The 20055-nt window shown below is 41.8% G+C and overlaps 1 protein-coding gene across 2 annotated transcripts; it reads left to right on the top strand.

Annotated features, from left to right (window-relative positions):
* The first annotated feature begins 56 nt into the window (after nt 1-56).
* Nucleotides 57-19973, top strand: LOC139576543 (transmembrane protein 150A-like). 2 transcript variants are annotated; one of them, XM_071402757.1, is made up of 8 exons: nt 57-691; nt 2138-2399; nt 2514-2561; nt 2721-2807; nt 3334-3401; nt 7647-7774; nt 8143-8320; nt 16423-19973. In XM_071402757.1, the coding sequence occupies exons 2-8, from the start codon at nt 2218-2220 to the stop codon at nt 16713-16715; spliced, it is 984 nt and encodes a 327-aa protein (XP_071258858.1). In that variant the 5' UTR covers nt 57-691; nt 2138-2217; the 3' UTR covers nt 16716-19973. The 2 variants fall into 2 exon arrangements, with proteins under 2 accessions (XP_071258858.1, XP_071258857.1); XM_071402756.1 differs by having other exon boundaries at nt 2134-2399.
* The last annotated feature ends 82 nt before the right edge of the window (nt 19974-20055 follow it).

The following is a 20055-nucleotide window of genomic DNA, read 5'->3' as shown; positions in this document are numbered from 1 at the left end:
GGATTGAACGCACCGAAGTCGGAGATTTTCGAATTCCCCGTTGTTTTGAACGCAGCAAATTATATCCTTCGCCACGGTGGTTTTATGGCAGACATGTCGAACCATGAGTATTCAACAAAACAATACATACTTTAAGTTTCTTTCCAGCGAATTTCTTAGTTAAATGATTGTATAACTAGCAAAGGAGTTTTGAAGTTGAGGGAGCAGTATTTATGAAGTTTGGCAATGAGGACTAGCCAAGGTTTAGCCATAGAAAACCGGAGAAAACGAGCTCACGATACAGTTCTTATGCCCTGATATTAGGAGCTGGTGGCGAAAAGTTTGATTAAATAATTTAGAGACTGAAACAAATAAATCAGATGACTTATGTTTAAGGACAGCAGATCGATATACAATCCTGAAGTCAGCTGTAACCGTCGATAATAAAACAAAGTTTAAAACGATATTTGAGTGACCCTGAATAATGGTGACTCCTCATCACTATCTATGGCCAAGGCCCGGCCATTGATAGTGATGTTGATGGTTAATGTAGTCCATTACTCGTTGTCCTTCGTCCATTGTCGCGCAAAAAAACTACAGTTACAGTGTCGGCGCTTGAGTGGCACGCACGATCGCGTGGGGCCCGAAATATTGTAGTTTTAAAGGGAAACCAAGGTTGTTGAGGTCCGTGGTGGGAGTAGCAGGATCTGGGGTATGTAAATAGGGATTTTCATTATATATATATATTTTACAGATACAACGTTGTGGACGTTTAACGAGCATGTGTAAACGTACTGTTCTTTTCAAAAGCTAACTAGCATAAAATAGCTTGGTGGGTCAAAACTAGCCAGCCAGGCAATATAGCCCCTCTTTTGTTCGATTGCCAGCCCGTCGCCAGCTAGCGGTCTAACTAGCTAATTGCTGTGTGGAAATTTGAGAAAAATGGCCACCTAACCGTTGTGCCATCTGAAACAATCTGGCTGTCTGAACACATTTTTACATGTACTACCGCTCTAAAGTGTACCGGTGTCTTGTTAGCAGCGCTGAATGTTGGCTAACTAACAACTAGTTAGCCCTTGGTTAGCTTAGCTAGCGTGTGTTGGTCTATACACAATCAGTTTGAGATGTCGTTAGCTAGGAGGAAAGACGCACTGGGATAAAATGCATGAGCTAGCTAGCTAGTTTACTTGTCACATTTGCAGGGTGTACTAAAATGTAAACAATTTTAGAATATAGCTTTAATTAGCTAGCTAACACAGCCGGTGTTCTGACAATCTGCCGATGGTGAGTTGATAATCCATGCCAGCCACAGTTCAACAATGCATCATACATACATCAATTGGAGGTACCCCAAACCTTTTTGCTTGCTGCAGGTGGACCTCAAATAAACTACCACTAGTTAGCTTGATAGAGAGAGACCCCCGCCATAGCCTTACAAAGTCAGATGCTGCAGTGGAGGGGTTGGTCATTGTGAGACTTGAGAAGAGAGAGCCAGTTAAATGGGGAAATTGCCTAGACAGGAAATAGGCCTAAACTGGCTTAGTATCATCAACCTCTCCCTGTATCTGTTCCCTGTGTAATTGTATAAGGAAACAATTGTCTCTCATTTGAGATGTGTTCACTGCACAGCCCCCAACATTGTAGGAAATCCTATTGCATACCTCTTCACCTGTTGTTATTTCTCAATGTGGTTATGGAAAACAAGAGCTTGTTTTATTTGGAGCATTACAGTGGGATTTCCTCTGAAACGGTCATTTTTAGTTCATTCTAGTCTGAGCAAAGGTCAGAGTTCTAAACTGCACATTGTGCAAAATCACCACTTTATGATGGCCTCTGCTTTTGGCCTCATTCAACACACTCATTTGACCAATTACCTGTTGTCAGATTGTTTGTCTTCTGTAGGTAGGCCAACCTTTGTGAAAAAGGCTTATTTTATTGTGTTTGTTCGTAGGCCTAGGCCATCTGATTTTAGAATTCCTGAGGTGTCTGATATTATTTATTATAATGAAGGAATCTCAAAAAGTCAAGTCACCCTACTGAAAAATAAAACTAAATGTTAATCTTTGTCTCTTTTTTTCCTCCCTCTCTCTCTGCTCCCCTCCACCTCACATTTGGCCTTTTTGTTCAACTCTTTCTTCCTGCTCTGTGGTAAAGACAGCTGCTGGTTGCAGGCACTGAGCGGTGCAACAGAAGCAGTGTGCCGTCCCCCTGTCCTACTCTCATGCCCCCCCTCCATGTATGTCCTCCCTGCCTGTTAGTGTCCCCATCTGGTCCCCACATTGTCTCGCTACCTTCTCCAGCCTGAAGCCCTCCTTTCCCTCATGCTTTGGACAAAGCCGGCACACTGCCAGCCCAATGACTGCCTGGATCATCCTGCCTGTCAGCCTCTCTGCCTTCTCCATCACAGGGATATGGATAGTGTGAGTCCTGGCGGCCATGCATGTATCACAAAGTGATTGAAAGAGAAATATTCATAAGAAATTCATGATTGTGGGTTTGAATCATTGTTGATTTGTGTTTGTTTTTCCCCGCAGCTACGCCATGGCTGTGATGAACCATCACGTTTGTCCGGTGGAGAACTGGTGAGTGCTTCACTGAGAGTTTCATTAAAAGCAGTGGTAGTAAAGAAGACCCAGTTTTGTCTTTGGATTTATAGCCTACATTGACTTGATATACTGCAGTATATCACCTGCTTGAAAAGAATAATAGCTAATTTAATTGTTTTTCTGTCTTATCTGCAGGTCCTACAATGTTACATGTACAGAGGAGATAGCCAGGCCAGGCTCCCCAAAGACATGCTGCACCATACAGGACATCCCCCTCATCAGGTGTTACATTCATTTATACTCTCTCTCTCTCTCTCTCTCATTCATTTATATTATCTCTCTCTCTTTGCGCCCTCTGTCTTTCAATTACATTTCAATTTATGTTTTTTTTTGGCATGGGGAACATATGTTTACATTGCCAAAGCAATACAAAAATGAACAGTAAACATTACATGCACAAAAGTTCCAAAAGAATAAAGACATTTCAAATGTCATATTATGTGAAAATAGTTCCAAGTACAAAATGCAAAATAAATAAACATAAATATGGGTTGTATTTACAATGGTATTTACAACAATAAAATGACTGATGCATTCATCTACAAAGTCTTAGCCTTGTAACCAGACCAGAAGAGAAATAGTAACAACCTTGTAATAAACCAGTGACATGAAGGCCTTTTCCTAACATTTGAATCATGGGCATATATAGGCCTAGTCAATGTCATTCAATGAATTAAGTCTAGTGAGTGGATTTCTTATTCGTTTTCGGTGACATGTTGTTTCCTCCCCCATCTTGTGTCTTGTACAGTAAGTGTGGCTCCTTCCCCCCTGAGAGCTGCCTGTTCAGTCTGATCGGGAATGTTGGAGCCTTCATGGGTAAGTAAGGCCTCTTCTCCATTTCAAATGGCATCCATATGGCTCTGGTTAAAAGTAGTGCACTATGTAGGGAACAATAGGGTGCCATTTGTGACGCAGACCTCTTCTCTCATCACTCCACAGCCCACTCACTCACACTGACAATAAACTGTGTCCTTTGTCTCACTCATCACTGATGTAGTGAAGAGCAAACTCCGTTTACGCACCTTTTTTATTTTGTGAAAAGGGTTTACCCAGCCATTACGCTAAAGTGTTTTTTTTGCATTAGTGTTTAAAGCTGAAATCCTTAATGTTGGAACTGCTATGTCCACTTGCGATATTACAACAACAAAGAAGTTACTGCAAACAATAACAAAAAATGTCTCTCCTTCTGACGTTATTGCATGCACGATAGAGCAGCAGATTGTGAATTTTTTTACCACATTGGCCGATGCTCCTCACCTCCGCTTCGTCAACAAAACAAAAACAATAACAACGGCCGTTTGGCGGACAGTGGCGCTGTTTACCCTACTGTGGATTCCATCTTTAAAGGGATAGTTCACCCAAATTACAAAACGACACATTGGTTTCCTTGCCATATAAGCAGTCTATGGACAAGGTATGACAGCAATCTGTGCTTTGATTTTGTTTCCCTGCTATTTTTGTGCTACAAAAGGATTTGGAAACAGTGCCAGGGAAATTAAACCAAAGCATGGATTGGTGTCATACCTTGTCCATAGACTGCTTACAAGGTAAGGAAACCAATATGTATTTTGTAGTTACTTGACGCTCAGGGTTTACACACCTATTTTATAGACCTGTAAATATAGACTCTATCAGCTTTTTGCTGATTGGTTTCAAGAATATATCACCTCACAGAATCTTCTTTTCAGTACTGTAGTCAATTGTGTGCTAGGTTAATCTGAATAGTTTACAGAATTTCCTATACAACTGATATTGTACACATTGTCTCAGCTATATATATAGTGGCTTACGAAAGTATTTCCTAGAGGTCGACCGATTAATCGGAATGGCCGATTAATTAGGTCCGATTTCAAGTTTTCATAACAATCGGTAATCGTCATTTTTGAACACCGATTATGGCCGATTACATTGCACTCCATGAGGAGACTGCCTGGCAGGCTGACTACCTGTAATATGAGTGCAGCAAGGAGCCACGGTAAGGTGCTAGCTAGCATTAAACTTATCTTATAAAAAACAATCAATCTTAACATAATCACTAGTTGGTTGATGATATTACTAGTTTATCTAGCTTGTCCTGCGTTGCATATAATCGTTACGGTGCCTGTTAATTTATCATTTAATCACAGCCTACTTCGCCAAACGGGTGATTTAACAAGCGTATTCGCGAAAAAAGCACTGTCGTTGCACCAATGTGTACCTAACCATAAACATCAACGCCTTTCTTAAAATCAATACACAAGTATATCTTTTTAAACCTGCATATTTAGTGAAAAGAAATTCATGTTAGCAGGCAATATTAACGAGGAAAATTGTGTCACTTCTCTTGCGTTCATTGCAAGCAGAGTCAGGGTATATGCAACAGTTTGGGCCGCCTGGCTCGTTGCGAGCTATTTTGCCCGAATTTTCCATAATTATGACATAACATTGACGTTTGTGCAATGTAACAGCAATATTTAGACTTATGGATGCCACCCGTTAGATAAAATAGGGAACGGTTCTGTATTTCACTGAAAGAATAAATGTTTTGTTTTCGAAATTATAGTTTCCGGATTTGACCATATTAATGACTTAAGGCTCATATTTCTGTGTGTTATTATATTATAATTAAGTCTATGATTTGATAGCGCAGTCTGACTGAGCGGTGGTAGGCAGCAGCAGGCTCGTAAGCATTCATTCAAACAGCACTTTCCTGCGTTTGCCAGCAGCTCTTCTGCTGTTAATGACTTCAAGCCTATCAACTCTCGAGATTAGGCTGGCAATACTAAAGTACCTATTAGAACATCCAATAGTCAAAGGTATATGAAATACAAATGGTATAGAGAGAAATAGTCCTATAATAACTACAACCTAAAACTTCTTACCTGGGAATATTGAAGACTCATCTTGAAAGGAACCACCAGCTTTCATATGTAATGAGCAAGGAACTTAAACGTTAGATTTTTAACATGGCACATATTGCACTTTTACTTTCTTCTCCAACACTTTTTTTGCATTATTTAAACCAAATTGAACATGTTTCATTATTTATTTGAGACTAAATTGATTTTATTGATGTTTTATATTAAGTTAAAATAAGTGTTCATTCAGTATTGTTGTAATTGTCATTATTACAAATATATAAAAAATCGTCCGATTAATCGGTATCGGCGTTGAAAAATCATAATCGTCCGACCTCTAGTATTTACCCCCCCCAGCATTTTTCCTATTTTGTTGCCTTAAAACCTGGAATTAAAATAGATTTTTTGGGGGGGGGTGCAATTCTTTTGATTTACACAACATGCCTACCACTTTGAAGATGCAAAATAAAAACATTTGTGAAACAAACAAGAAATAAGACAAAAAACTGAACTTGAGCGTGTATAACTATTCACCCCCCCCCCCCCCAAAGTTAATACTTTGTAGAGCCACCTTTTGCAGCAATTACAGTTGCAAGTCTCTTGGGGTATGTCTCTATAAAGCTTGGCACATCTAGCCACTGGGATTTTTGCCCATTCTCTAAGGCAAATCTCCTCCAGCTCCTTCTAGTTGGATGATCTTTTTAATCATACCACCAATTCTCAATTGGATTGAGGTCTGGGCTTTGACAAGGCCATTCCAAGATATTTAAATATTTCCCCTTAAACCACTTGAGTGTTGCTTTAGCATTATGCTTAGGGTCATTGTTCTGCTGGAAGGTGAACCTCCTGTCTCAAATCTCTTGAAGACTGAAACAGGTTTCCCTCAAGAATTTCCCTGTATTTAGCGCCATCCATCATTCCTTCAATTCTGACTAGTATCCCAGTCCCTGCCGATGAAAAACATACCCACAGCAAGATGCTGCTACCACCCTGCTTCACTGTGGGATGATGTTTTTAGGGTGATGAGAGGTGTTGGGTTTGTGTCAGACATAGCGTTTTCCTTGATGGCCTAAAAGCTCCATTTTAGTCACATCTGACCAGAGTACCTTCTTCCATATGTTTGGGGAGTCTCCCACATGCCTTTTGGCGAACACCAAACGTGTTTGCTTATTTTGATCTTTAAGCAATGGCTTTTTTCTGGACACTCTTCTGTAAAGCCCAGCTCTGTGGAGTTTATGGCTTAAAGTGGTCCTATGGACAGATACTCCAATCTCCGCTGTGGAGCTTTGCAGCTCCTTCAGGGTTGTCTTTGGTCTCTTTGCTGCCTCTCTGATTAATGCCCTCCTTGCCTGGTCTGTGAGTTTTGGTGGGTGGCCCTCTCTTGGCAGGTTTGTTGTGGTGCCATATTCTTTCCATTTTTTAATAATGGATTTAATGGTGCTCCGTGAGATGTTCAAAGTTTCTGATATTTTTTTTATAACCCAACCCTGATCTGTACTTCTCCACAACTTTGTCCCTGACCTGTTTGGAGAGCTCCTTGGTCTTCATGGTGCCGCTTGCTTGGTGGTGCCCCTTGCTTAGTGGTGTTGTAGACTCTGGGGCCTTTCAGAACAGATGTGTATATATTCTGAGATCATGTGACACTTAGATTGCACACAGGTGCACTTTATTTAACTAATTATGTAACTTCTGAAAGTAATTGGTTGCACCGGATCTTATTTAGGGGCTTCATAGCAAAGGGGGTGAATACATACACGCACCACTTTTCCGTTATTTATTTTTTGAATTTTTTAAACAAGTAGTTTTTTTCCCATTTCACTTCACCAATTTTGTGTATGTCCATTACATGAAATCCAAATAAAAATCAATTTAAATTACAGGTTGTAATGCAACAATATATGAAAAATGCCAAGGGGGATGAATACTTTTGCAAGGCACACATAAATACTAGTGTGTATGTTAGCCATTAGTTAGCAGCACGTGCAGCAGGGCTTCAAATAGGCTCTGCGATCAATAATGGATGTGGCCTTTCCTCCACTCCTCCCCCTCATCATCCATCACCTTCCTCCATTACTTCCATTTCTGTCTTATATATCACCCTCACTCTGACCCCTTTCCCCTGTGCTCCTCTTCACCCATCTCTCTGCCCTCCCCCCTCTCTCACCATCCCTTCTTCCTCTACTCCTTCCTGCTCCTATCTCTCTTTCGCTCTCTGTCTCTCCAGTGGTGATGGTGTGCCTTCTGCGCTATGCCCAGGTGATTGAGCACAGCCACCGTTGCTGGATTAACACCAGCGCTCTGGTGTCTGGCTGCACCAACGCTCTAGGACTGGTCATGGTGGGCAACTTCCAGGTGATTCTTCTCACTTCATTACTCTACGTAAAGGCTGATTCCATGGGTGTGTCCAAAATGGTCTCATATCTGTCACTCTTGGCTAGAGTGACAATTACTAAGTGATGGTAGATTATATATTCTATATTTTCCTCATTTGTTATCTCCACTTGGTGATTCCCTGTGTTTTCTAACATGTCTCCATCAGTTAAAAAACAAGGGGTATGGGCGGATGTGGGTGGCCATGTGCATAGGAGTGGGAGGGTTCAGGGGGACGTCAATAGGATTTGGGTATTCGGAGTGGGTTCACTTGTGCATTAAATGTATGTTTTCAATCACAGTAAAAAAATACATGAATAGATAAATAAGATGTTTCCCTCCTTGGGCAGGTTGACCATGCCAAGTCTCTCCACTACGTTGGCGCGGGCGTGACGTTCCCCGCCGGTCTGCTCTTTGTGTGCCTGCAGTGTGTGCTCACCTACCGGGTGGCCGTCACCGCACTTGACTACTGGATGGCACACGTACGTGTGGCGCTGGCCGCAGGAGCCCTCGTCTCACTGGTCCTCAGTATCCTTCCTGACTCACTGGGATTGGTTAAGGGAATGGTTGAGCGGCTGGGATTGGATGAGGGAAAGGGGTGGGGGCTGGGCATTAGACTGGTCGTGTTATTGGTCCTGATGGGCTCCACCAGTTAGTAAAAGGTGACTGATAATTTATCCTTAGCGTTATTTAATTTCAATCAGGCACAGTTAAAGATGGAATCCGCAGTAGGGGAAAACGGCGCCACTGGCCGCCCCACCACAGTTCAAATAGTTTTTGTTGCTGAGCTGAGGAGCGTAAAATTGCAGGATATATTGTGCTCTTCCATCACGCAACGATGTCTGAGGGGAATAAACAGTGTTTGTTGTTTGCAGTAACTTCTTTGTTGTTGTATCACAAACGGACAACATCAACATTAAGGATTCCAGCGTTAATGTGGGATGTAGTATTGTAATTTCTCTTCTGTAATGAAACCTTGCAATGGCTAGTCTGTGATACCACCAAACAACTAGTAGGCCCCATGTGCTCCATATATATTTGGTAAGTCTAATTCCTTTCAGTGGTCTGTGATAAATAGGCAGATTTATAGTGGCTGTAGGAAAGGAGGGGCTGGGGGTCTGAAGAGGATGTGTGTGTCTGTAGAGGCCAGGGAGGCTGTTGGGGGACGGTTGTTTGGATAGGTAGCTAGGGTTCTGTGGTTGGCTAGCTAATACATATGTGTCTGTACAGGGAGGCTGTTGGGGGAGGGTTGTGAGTGTGACCAGTTGTTGGGCTAGATGGGTAGCTACGGTCATGGCTAGATACTCCTAACCTGCAGGAGATGGCGCCAAAGAACATGGCTGACGTTTTACATTCTCTCAACCAATTGTGCAATATTTTTATTTTTTTTTGCGTTTTGTGTAACTTATTTTTTAACTTATTGTGTACACAATGTTGCTGCCACCGTCTCTTATGACTGAAAATAACTTCTGGACATCAGAAAAGCGATTACTCACGCGGACTGGAATAATTTTTTTCCTTTAACGAGTCCGACGAGAAGGATATCCTACTTTCACTGTAACAGGCCCAGATCCACACCTTTTGCGTGAAGAAAAGACGCTGGAAAAGGGGACACAGAATGGGGATCCTTCTGAGAATCCGTAGGCAAGCGAGTAAACTCCCAATGCCTTCCATTCTTCTTGCTAACGTGCAATTGTTTGAAAACAAAATTGATGACCTACTATTAAGATTATCCTACCAACGGGACATTAAAAACTGTAACATCATATGTTTCACCGAGACGTGGCTGAACAAAGAAACGGACAATATAGAGCTGGCGGGATTTTCCATGCACCGGCAGAACAGAAACGCTACCTCTGGTAAGACGAGGGGTGGGGGGCTGTGTCTTTTTGTCAATAACAGCTGGTGCGCGATGTCTAATGTTAAAGAAGTCTCGAGGTATTGCTCGCCTGAGGTAGAGTACCTTATGATAAGCTGTCGACCACACAATGTACCAAGAGAGTTCTCTGTATTATTTGTAGCCGTCTATTTACCACCAAAAAGCGAAGCTGGCACTAAGACCGCTCTCAACCAACTCTATAAGGCCAAAAGCAAAGAAGAAAATGCTCACCCAGAAGCGGCGCTCCTAGTGGCCGGGGACTTTAAATGCAGGCAAACTTAAATCAGTTTTACAAACATTTTACCAGCATGCCAACTTTACTCCACACACAGAGATGCATACAAAGCTCTCCCCCGCCCTCCATTTGGCAAATTTGACCACAATTCTATCCTCCTGATTCCTGCTTACAAGCAAAAACTAAAGCAGGAAGTACCAGTGTCTAGCTCAATACGGATGTGGTCAGATGACACGGATGCTACACTACAGGATTGTTTTGGTAGCACAGACTGGAATATGTTCCGGGATTCATCCAATGTCATTGAGGAATACACCACCTCAGTCATCGGCTTCATCAATAAGTGCATCGATGACGTCGTCCCCACAGTGACTCAGAAGCTATGGATTACAGGCAACATCCGCATCGAGCTAAAGGCTAGATCTGCCGCTTTCAAGGAGCGGGAGACTAATCCGGACGCTTATAAGAAATCCCGCTATGCCCTCAGACGAACCATCAAACAAGCAAAGCGTCAATACAGGATTAATATTGAGTCCTACTACATCGGCTCTGATGCTCGTCGGATGTGGCAGGGCTTGAAAACTATTACGGACTACAAAGGGAAACACAGACGCGAGCTTCACAGTGATGCAAGCCTACCAGACGAGCTAAATGTCTTTCATGCTCGCTTTGAGGCAAGCAACACTAAAGCATGCACGAAGGCACCAGCTGTTCTGGATGACTGTGTGAACTGCGTGAACAAAACCTTTAACTTCTTAGTGATCCCTTCGCGCGCCAATCCAGTTAACAGGATTGATTTGACAACACCCAGTGAAATAGCAGCGCGCCAAATTCAAAAACAGAAATACTCATAATAATAATTCATAAATCATGCAAGTGTTATACATCGGTTTAAAAATGAACTTCTTGTTAATCCAGCCACAGTGTCAGATTTCAAAAAGGCTTTACGGCGAAAGCAAACCATGCTATTATCTGAGGACAGCGCCCCATCAAACAAACACATGAAAATCATAATTCAACCCACCAGGCACGACACAAAAGTCAGAAATAACGATATAATTCATGCCTTACCTTTGAAGATCTTCTTCTGTTAGCACTCCAATATGTCCATTGAACATCACAAATGGTCCTTTTGTTCAATTAATTCTGTCGTTATATCCCCAAAATGTCCATTTATTTGGCGCGTTTGATTCTGAAAATACACCGGTTCCAACTCGCGGAACATGACCACAAAGTATCTAATAAGTTACCTGTAAACTTGATCCAAACATTTCAAACAACTTTCCTAATCCAACTTTAGGTATTTTTAAACGTAAATAATCGATACAATTTAAGACGGAATAAACTGTTCAATACCGGACAAAAACAAAGTGGAGCGAGCTTTCAGGTCGTGCGCCCCAACCACAACAGTACACTAGACTCGACCCTCGTTCTGAACAGCTCTACTTATTCATTTCTCAAAGGAAAAACATCAACCAAGAAGTTAAACAGGTCAACATTCACAAAGCCGCTGGGCCAGACGGATTACCAGGACGTGTACTCAAAGCATGCGCGGACCAACTGTCAAGTGTCTTCATTGACATCTTCAACCTCTCCCTGACTGAGTCTGTAATACTTACATGTTTCAAGCAGACCACCATAGTCCCTGTGCCCAAGGAAGCGAAGGTAACCTGCCTAAATGATTACGGCCCCGCGGCTCATATCAACAGCATCCTCCCGAACACCCTAGACCCACTCCAATTCGCATACCGCCCCAACAGATCCACAGATGACGCAATCTCAATCGCACTCCACAATGCCCTTTCTCACCTGGACGAAAGGAACACCTATGTGAGAATGCTGTTCATCGACTCCAGCTCAGTGTTCAACACCATAGTGCCCACGAAGCTCATCACTAAGCTAAGGACTCTGGGACTAAACACCTCCCTCTGCAACTGGATCCTGGACTTCCTGACGGGCCGCCCCCCAGGTGGTAAGAGTAGGCAACAATACATCTGCCACGCTGATCCTTAACTTCTCTGGGATAGGTGGCCAAAATCCAGAAACAATGTTGTACGCCAAATTCAAATATATTACTATAAAAATCAATCTTTCATGAAATCGCACATGAAAGTCACCAAATTAAAGCTAATGTTGTGAATCCAGCCAACATTTCTGATTTCAAAAAGGATTTACGGGGAAAGCACACCAAACAATTATGTTAGCTCAGTACATAGCCACAGAAAAACACAGCCATTTTCCCAGCAAAAGATAGTAGTCACAAAAAGCAGAAATAGAGATAAAATGAATCACTAACCTTTAATGATCTTCATCAGATGACACTCATAGGACATCATGTTACACAATACATTTATGTTTTGTTCGATAATGTGCATATTTTTATCCACAAATCTCGGTTTACATTGGCGCCATGTTCAGAAATGCCTCTAAAATATCCGGAGTAATTGCAGAGAGCCACGTCAAATAACAGAAATACTCATACTCAAATACTCAAAAAAAAAACTTTACGTAAAAAGCACACCATGCATTAATCTGAGACAGCGCTCTGATTTAACAACATTTCTCCACCATGTTGGAGTCAACAGAAATACGAAATTACATCATAAATATTCCCTTACCTTTGATTATGTTCATCAGAATGCACTGCCAGGAATCCTAGTTCCACAATAAATCGTTGTTTTGTTCGATAATGTCCATTACTTATGTCCAATTAGCTACTTTTGCTAGCATGTGTAGTACACGTGTCCAAACGCTCGCGCAGATGCAGGCAAACGTCGGACGAAAACTTCAAAAAGTTATATTACAAGTCGAATAAACTGGTCAAACTTAGTAGAGAATCAATCTTCAGGATGTTGTTATCATATATATCCAATAACGTTCCAACCGGAGCATTCCTTCATGTCTGTATAAGTTATGGAACGCAAGGCGATATCATGAGGAAAGCGCGTGAGCAAGAACTGGCAATCTGCCAGACCAATGACTGAAACACCTCCCATCAGGCCCCACATCACACTAGAGGCTTCATTCAGCGTTCTACAGACTGTTGACATCTAGTGGAAGGCGTAGGAAGTGCAAACAGATCCATATATTACAGGGATTTGAATAGGCGATGACTTTAACATCGACCAGTCTCAGAATTCTCACTTCCTGTTTGGATTTTTTCTCAGGTTTTTGCCTGCCATATGAGTTCTGTTATACTCACAGACATCATTCAAACAGTTTTAGAAACTTCAGAGTGTTTTCTATCCAATAGTAATAATAATAATATGCATATATTAGCATCTGGGACAGAGTAGGAGGCAGTTCACTATGGGCATGCAATTCATCCAAAAGTGAAAATGCTGCCCCCTATATCAAAGAAGTTAACACTGGGGCCCCTCAGGGGTGTGTACTTAGTCCCCTCCTGTATTCCCTGTTCACCCACGACTGCGTGGCCAAACACGACACATTCATTAAGTTTGCTGACGACACAACAGTGGTAGGCCGGATCACCGACAACAATGAGACGGCCTATAGGGAGGAGGTCAGAGAACTGGCAGTGTAGTGCCAGGACATCAACCTCTCCCTCAAGTGAGCAAGACAAAGGAGCTGTTCGTGGACTACAGGAAAAGGCGGGCCGAATAGGCCCCAATTAACATCGACAGGGCTGTAGTGGAGCGGGTCAAGAGTTTCAAGTTCCTTGGTGTCTACATCACCAACGAACTATCATGGTCCAAACATACCAAGACAGTCGTGAAGAGGGCACGACAAAACCTTTTCCCCCTCAGAAGACTGAAAAGATTTGGCATGGGTCCCCAGATCTCAAAAGGTTCTACAGCTGCACCATCGAGAGCATCCTGACCGGTTGCATCACCGCCTGGTATGGCAACTGCTCGGCATCTGACCGTAAGGTGCTACAGAGGGTAGTGCCTAGTTCATCACTGGGGCCAAGCTTCTTGCCATCCAGGACCAATATAATAGGCGGTGTCAGAGGAAAGCCCATAAAATTGTCAGAGACTCCAGTCACCCAAGTTAAAGACTGTTTTCTCTGCTACTGCACGGCAAGCGGTACCGGAGCGCCAAGTCTAGGACCAAAAGGCTCCTCAACAGCTTCTACCCCAAAGCCATTAGACTGCTGAACAATTCATAAAAATCGCCACCAGACAATTTACATTGTACACTGCTGCTACTCGCTGTTTGTTTGTTACCTATGCATAGTCACTTCGCCCCCACCTACAGTTGAAGACGGAAGTTTACATACACCTTAGCCAAATACACTTAAACTTAGTATTTCACAATTCCTGACGTTTAATCCTTGTAATAATTCCCTGTCTTAGGTCAGTTAGGATCACCACTTTATTTTAAGAATGTGAAATGTCAGAATAATAGTAGAGAGAATGAATTATTTCAGCTTTTATTTCTTTCATCACATTCCCAGTGGGTCAGAAGTTTACATACACTCAGTTAGTATTTGGTAGCATTGCCTTTAAATTGTTTAACTTGAATCAAATGTTTTGGGTAGCCCTCCACAAGCTTCCCACAATAAGTTGGGTGAATTTTGGCCCATTCCTCCTGACAGAGCTGGTGTAACTGAGTCAGGTTTGTAGGCCTCCTTGCTCGCACACGCTTTTTCAGTTCTGCCCACAAATTTTCTATAGGATTGAGGTCATGGCTTTGTGATGGCCACTCCAATACCTTGACTTTGTTGTTCTTAAGCCATTTTGCCACAACTTTGGGAGTATGCTTGGGTCATTGTCCATTTGGAAGACCCATTTGCAACCAAGCTTTAACTTCCTGACTGATGTCTTGAGATGTTGCTTCAATATATACCACATCATTTTCTTTCCTCATGATACTATCTATTTTGTGAAGTGCACCAGTCCCTCCTGCAGCAAAGCACCCCCACAACATGATGCTGCCACCCCCGTGCTTCACGGTTGGGATGGTGTTCTTTGGCTTGTAAGCCTCCCCCTTTTTCCTCCAAACATACAATGGACATTATGGCCAAACAGTTCTATTTTTGTTTCATCATACCAGAGGACATTTCTCCAAAAAGTACGATCTTTGTCCCCATGTGCAGTTGCAAACCGTAGTCTGGCTTTTTATGGCGGTTTTGGAGTAGTGGCTTCTTCCTTGCTGAGCGGCCATGTCGATATAGGACTCGTTTTACTGTGGCTATAGATACTTTTGTACCGGTTGCCTCCAGCACCTTCACATGGTCCTTTTCTGTTGTTCTGGGATTGATTTGCACTTTTCGCACCAAAGTACGTTCATCTCTAGGAGACAGAACTCGTCTCCTTCCTGAGCGGTATGACGGCTGCGTGGTCCCATGGTGTTTATACTTGCGTACTATTGTTTGTACAGATGAACGTAGATGAACGTGAGGTCTTGGCTGATTTCTTTAGATTTTCCCATGATGTCAAGCAAAGAGGCACTGAGTTTGAAGGTGGGCCTTGAAATACATCCACAGGTACACTTCCAATTGACTCAAATTATGTCAATTAGCCTATCAGAAGCTTCTAAATCCATGACATCGTTTTCTGGAATTTTCCATGCTGTTTAAAGGCACAGTCAACATAGTGTATATAAACTTCTGACCCACTGGAATTGTGATACAGTGAAATAATCTGTCTGTAAACAATTGCTGGGAAAATGACTTGTGTCATGCACAACTTAGATGTCCTAACCGACTTGCCAAAACTATAGTTTGTTAACAAGAAATTTGTTTAGTGGTTGAAAAACGAGTTTTAATGACTCCAACCTAAGTGTATGTAAACGTCCGACTTCAACTGTACATGTACAGACTACCTCAACTAGCCTGTACACTGACTCTGTACCGGTGCCCCCTTTATATAGCCTCGTTATTCTTATTGTGTTACTTTTTATTCTAACTTTTTATTTTAGCCTACTTGGTAAATATTTTCTTCTTGAACTGCACTGTTGATTAAGGGCTTGTAAGTAAGCATTTCACGGTCAAGTCTACACTTGTTGTATTCAGCGCTTGTGGCAAATAATGTTTGATTTGATGTTAATTCTCCTAACCTTCTACAAAAAGTCAAATCTGATGTTAATTTGACAAAAGCTGGATCCCTTCTAGCCATTACCAGTAGCTACAAGCTAGGGTTCTTAAAACATGATGACTGTCCTCAGAATTGTGAGAAGTTCTCAGGGACAAGGCTGATCTTTCTCCTGCTGGAACTAAGTAGGGGTGAAGACTAAGAACAGATGTTTTCCTATCTATCTGCCTGGCAGGCTCAGCCGTACTCTGAAGCTCTCATTAACATATTGATGGATGAAGAAGCATATTGATATATCCCTGCCTAAATATTTCCACAGCAACAGTACTGCACTCTGTGAACCGTGCACTCATTAATGACCATAGCATATGTTGCGTCCCAAATGGCATCCTATTCCCTTTAAAGTAGTGCACTATATAGGGAATCGAGTGCCATTTGGGACGTAACCATAGATTTCTTAATGTTGCCCTTCCTCCTCCATCGATGTGGCTGTTGCTTCTCCTTAACCGTCTTTCCCCAGGTGGTATTTTCTTCATCCACGAGAGCTTTGTCCTCCAGCATGCGGCGGCCATCTGCGAGTGGGTCTTCACCGTGGACATCCTGGTCTTTTATGGCACTTTCACCTATGAGTTTGGCACAGTCACCAACGACACCATGATGGTCGGCCTGCAGCAGACCCACCACCACTCGGGGGTCATGATGGGCGGCGCGGCCATGACGCTGGGCATGGGAGCCAAGGGCCTCAAGTCCCCTGGAGGAAGTAGCACATCCACCCATCTTAACTGCACCCCTGAGAGTATAGCCATGTTGTAGCTTTGTGGGGATCACAGGAGGTCACCACGCTGCTGCAGAGGGGAATCACCACACAGGCAGCAGAAGTTAGGGCTCAGTGATAGTACTGGCCGCCAGGGGAAGGAGAAAAGACAAGACATTGAAAATCACAAGATATGATTGACACACCGGGTCGGTATTGCTGTATTGGCTTTTCGTGTTGTAATAAGCCGTCCGTTTCTCCACTACGGTCTAATTTTCTTTGCTTCATCAGCAGGAAGGAAGACTTACAGGAAGGGTAAATATGTGGGATGATGATGTTCTGAGTGTTTCCAAGATGACAGCTGGCACATGGGCCTCCCAGCACACTGACCCGATGATACCTTTTTTCTTTCTTAAAGATCAGTGTTTGACCGGTCACTGAGGCTTTTGCCAGTGTTCATCCTTGTCATGTCGGGATGGCAGACACAAACGGTTTCTTTTATATTATATTTTTTTTGTGGCACATTTTACAGACTTCCTCTACCTGGTGAATGAGAGAGTAGAGTACGTTGTTGGATTGATCAGACTTGGTTTGAGTTTTTCTTTTGTGTATACTCTGCCAATGTTAAAGCATCGTAGTAAAAACTATTGAATGTTTGAGAAGTGGAACTATTTATAGTATACTGTTATGTACATGACAGGTTGTATGCACACGCCTTTTTACTTATCAAATCAAGTATAAATGAACTGTAAAACGATTTGTGAACTCAGAAACATAATTTGACGAGACAATTTACACATTCTGTGCACAATATCTGCCCAATATCTCGAATAGCTGCCTCGAGGGCAAGTGATAAACAACTTTATTTTTTAAATATTGTTTAAAATGATATCTCTGTATGTTTAGTTATTCCCTAGATAACATTTTATAGATGTATGAAATTCTATACATCTAGATGACATGATATGAGCATAGAATGCTCACACAAACCTGCTGGTCTGTTCTGCCCCTCTGTTACTGGGACAACCTCTGCGTCTCAATCACTCTTGCTTGATTTGTTTTATATTTCCCATGTTGCCACTGAATTTCCCTCACCTGTTAGCCACTGGTAACATGGCTTATTGTGTTGTTTTTTTATGAGGTCACCTTATTGTTTTCCATCTTTGTTGGTGAAATAATGGCCATTTTATCTGCCAAAGTAAAGTACACTACAGAGTATGTGTTTGAAGCCTTGCTTTGGAGAGTTTTGAACACATTGCTCTTTGTTATATGTCATAGTACAACATGTAATTAAATATATGGTTATAAATATGTCAACCGATAGGCTACGATCCATTTTAAAAGGTGCAAATATGAGTAATTGAACAACAGCTGTCTTATCTGAAAAAAATAAAGGGGTATCTACTATTTGGATTCCAGGCTGGTTCCTTGGAAGCCTTATTTGGAGACTGTGGGCAACACAATCTCTGTAAGAAACGTCTCGTCAAAGCCTGTCATTAATGTTCTGAGTGAGATACTGTGTCGAGAACAGTGCTCGTATTTATAAAGCATCTCAGAGTAGGAGTCCTCTTTAGTCCCCCAACGTCCATGTAACCTTGTTCATTATGATAAAAGTGATTCAGCACTCCTACTCTGAGATGCTTTATGAATACAGGCCCAGTTGTATCGACAGTAGGGACTAAAGAGGATGATGCCTATTTAGACCTTGATCGTTTCTTGATAATGACGAGTGTCTGATGTGTGTCAACAGGTTGTGAGTATTGTTGAAATCCTTTCTGTCGTGCCTCTGATGTGGAAATGCATGAGGACATTTGTCGTTTAGAGTTGAGATGCTGCATGCATGTACTGTGTGGGTGACGGGGTGCAAAATTGTTAGACTGAAATAGATGTGTATGATGATATGACGACCATGACTTATGAATGACTTATTCAATTGTCTTTCTCATTGCCAAACATCTATAACTGAAATGGTACAGAATAAACCTCTCAACATTGTGACTGACAACCAACCAAATATACCCCAGGTGAGAGTCACCAGGAAACAAATGTATTTCTTTAACCAACCAGCGCCACCTTGAGGCCAATGATTGTCTCCACGTGGAGAAATCAAATGCAAGTCAGGAGTTTGTATGCTATGCTTTCTCTCTCTCTGTCTCTTTAGTAGGCCCCAGGGGCGGACTTTGCTATGTTGAAGGGGTTTCAATTAATTGAAACTGTCCCCAGCTGCCCATGGGAACCCCACTGACTGTTATTTAACAACTTTATATGGCCTATATATTCTGTGAAATAAATCTTTTCAATTGTGGGATAATAATCATATACGGTCATTTTCCATGGAAGAATTTCAATTTAAGTCCGCCCCTGGTTGGCACTTTTAACATTAGTGATCTATGATATTATCACTTCCACAGTATTCTCTATTGGGTCATTGTGTTCCTGGTAGAGTATATATTAAACTGTACAGTACAGCCACTGGATGGTTTTTCAGCCAACAAAACTATTTTAAACCGTGTTTTATAGTTTTCTTCATGTCAGCTACCTCTGTGATTGCGAGTGGACTTGATGTTATTCCAGAGAAGATGCATAGATTGTATTTCCTATTCCTATAGCTGGAAAAGATGAGAATCTACACTGGAATTTGATGGGTTGGCTCTGTTGCTATAAAACAGGCCACACAGAAAAGACAAGAAAATGAAAGCACACTGGTGGTTTCTGATGCAAAAATTCTGTAGCTCCTGTGTATGTTCACTTTGTTTGATCTTTTGGCATTTTCCCCCCTTATCCCGTACCAGCCAAAAAGTTTTTCCAAATATTTGATTTCAAATAACCTTATTCTCTGATGTATTTCACCACACTGTAATTTAGTATCAAGGTTAGACTTCAACAGGCAGCTTTGATGAAAATGTACCTACATGGGATTGGAACTATTCTGTGTAAACATTTGTGTTCTCTTACAGTGGACATGGCCAAAACATGACAAAATGGCATTTCTATACATGATTGTTTTTGTTAAAAAAATTAAAAAAAATAGATTCCTGCACTCTTTCAAGACGTGAGAGAATAACAATTCCAGTAGCAGAAGACAGCCTGTATGTTAAATGATGTCTTGAAATCTAAATAACAGCAATGCACATCAAATGTCTTGAAAGATGTAATAGTCATTTTATAATTTTTGAAAACTATGTAAAACGGATGGTATGGGAGGGAAGTCGATTACCCCCTTCTGTAAATGTGTGATGTATCTATCATTTAGCTATTTTTCTTTTGTCAGAGATTTATATTCAAATATTAAATAAAATTGATGAATTATAAGCAAATTCTTTGCTCTTCGTATTGTTTATTCGTGGGCAGAAGATGGGTAAATCATGTTTTATTACACAAGCTGAAGGTTTGTTTCGA

Source organism: Salvelinus alpinus, chromosome 5 (assembly GCF_045679555.1).
Source record: "Salvelinus alpinus chromosome 5, SLU_Salpinus.1, whole genome shotgun sequence".
NCBI classification, from domain to species: Eukaryota; Metazoa; Chordata; class Actinopteri; order Salmoniformes; family Salmonidae; genus Salvelinus; species Salvelinus alpinus.
The sequence above is the reverse complement of the archived record's forward strand: the minus strand, read 5'-3'. Positions and strand labels throughout refer to the sequence as shown.

Coding starts and splice junctions, on each gene's coding strand:
- LOC139576543 (XM_071402757.1), top strand. CDS start 2,218: ATGTCCTCCCTGCCTGTTAGTGTCCCCATCTGGTCCCCACATTGTCTC. Junction 2,808..3,333: donor CAGGACATCCCCCTCATCAG/GTGTTACATTCA, acceptor TGTCTTGTACAG/TAAGTGTGGCTCCTTCCCCC. Junction 3,402..7,646: donor GAATGTTGGAGCCTTCATGG/GTAAGTAAGGCC, acceptor CTGTCTCTCCAG/TGGTGATGGTGTGCCTTCTG.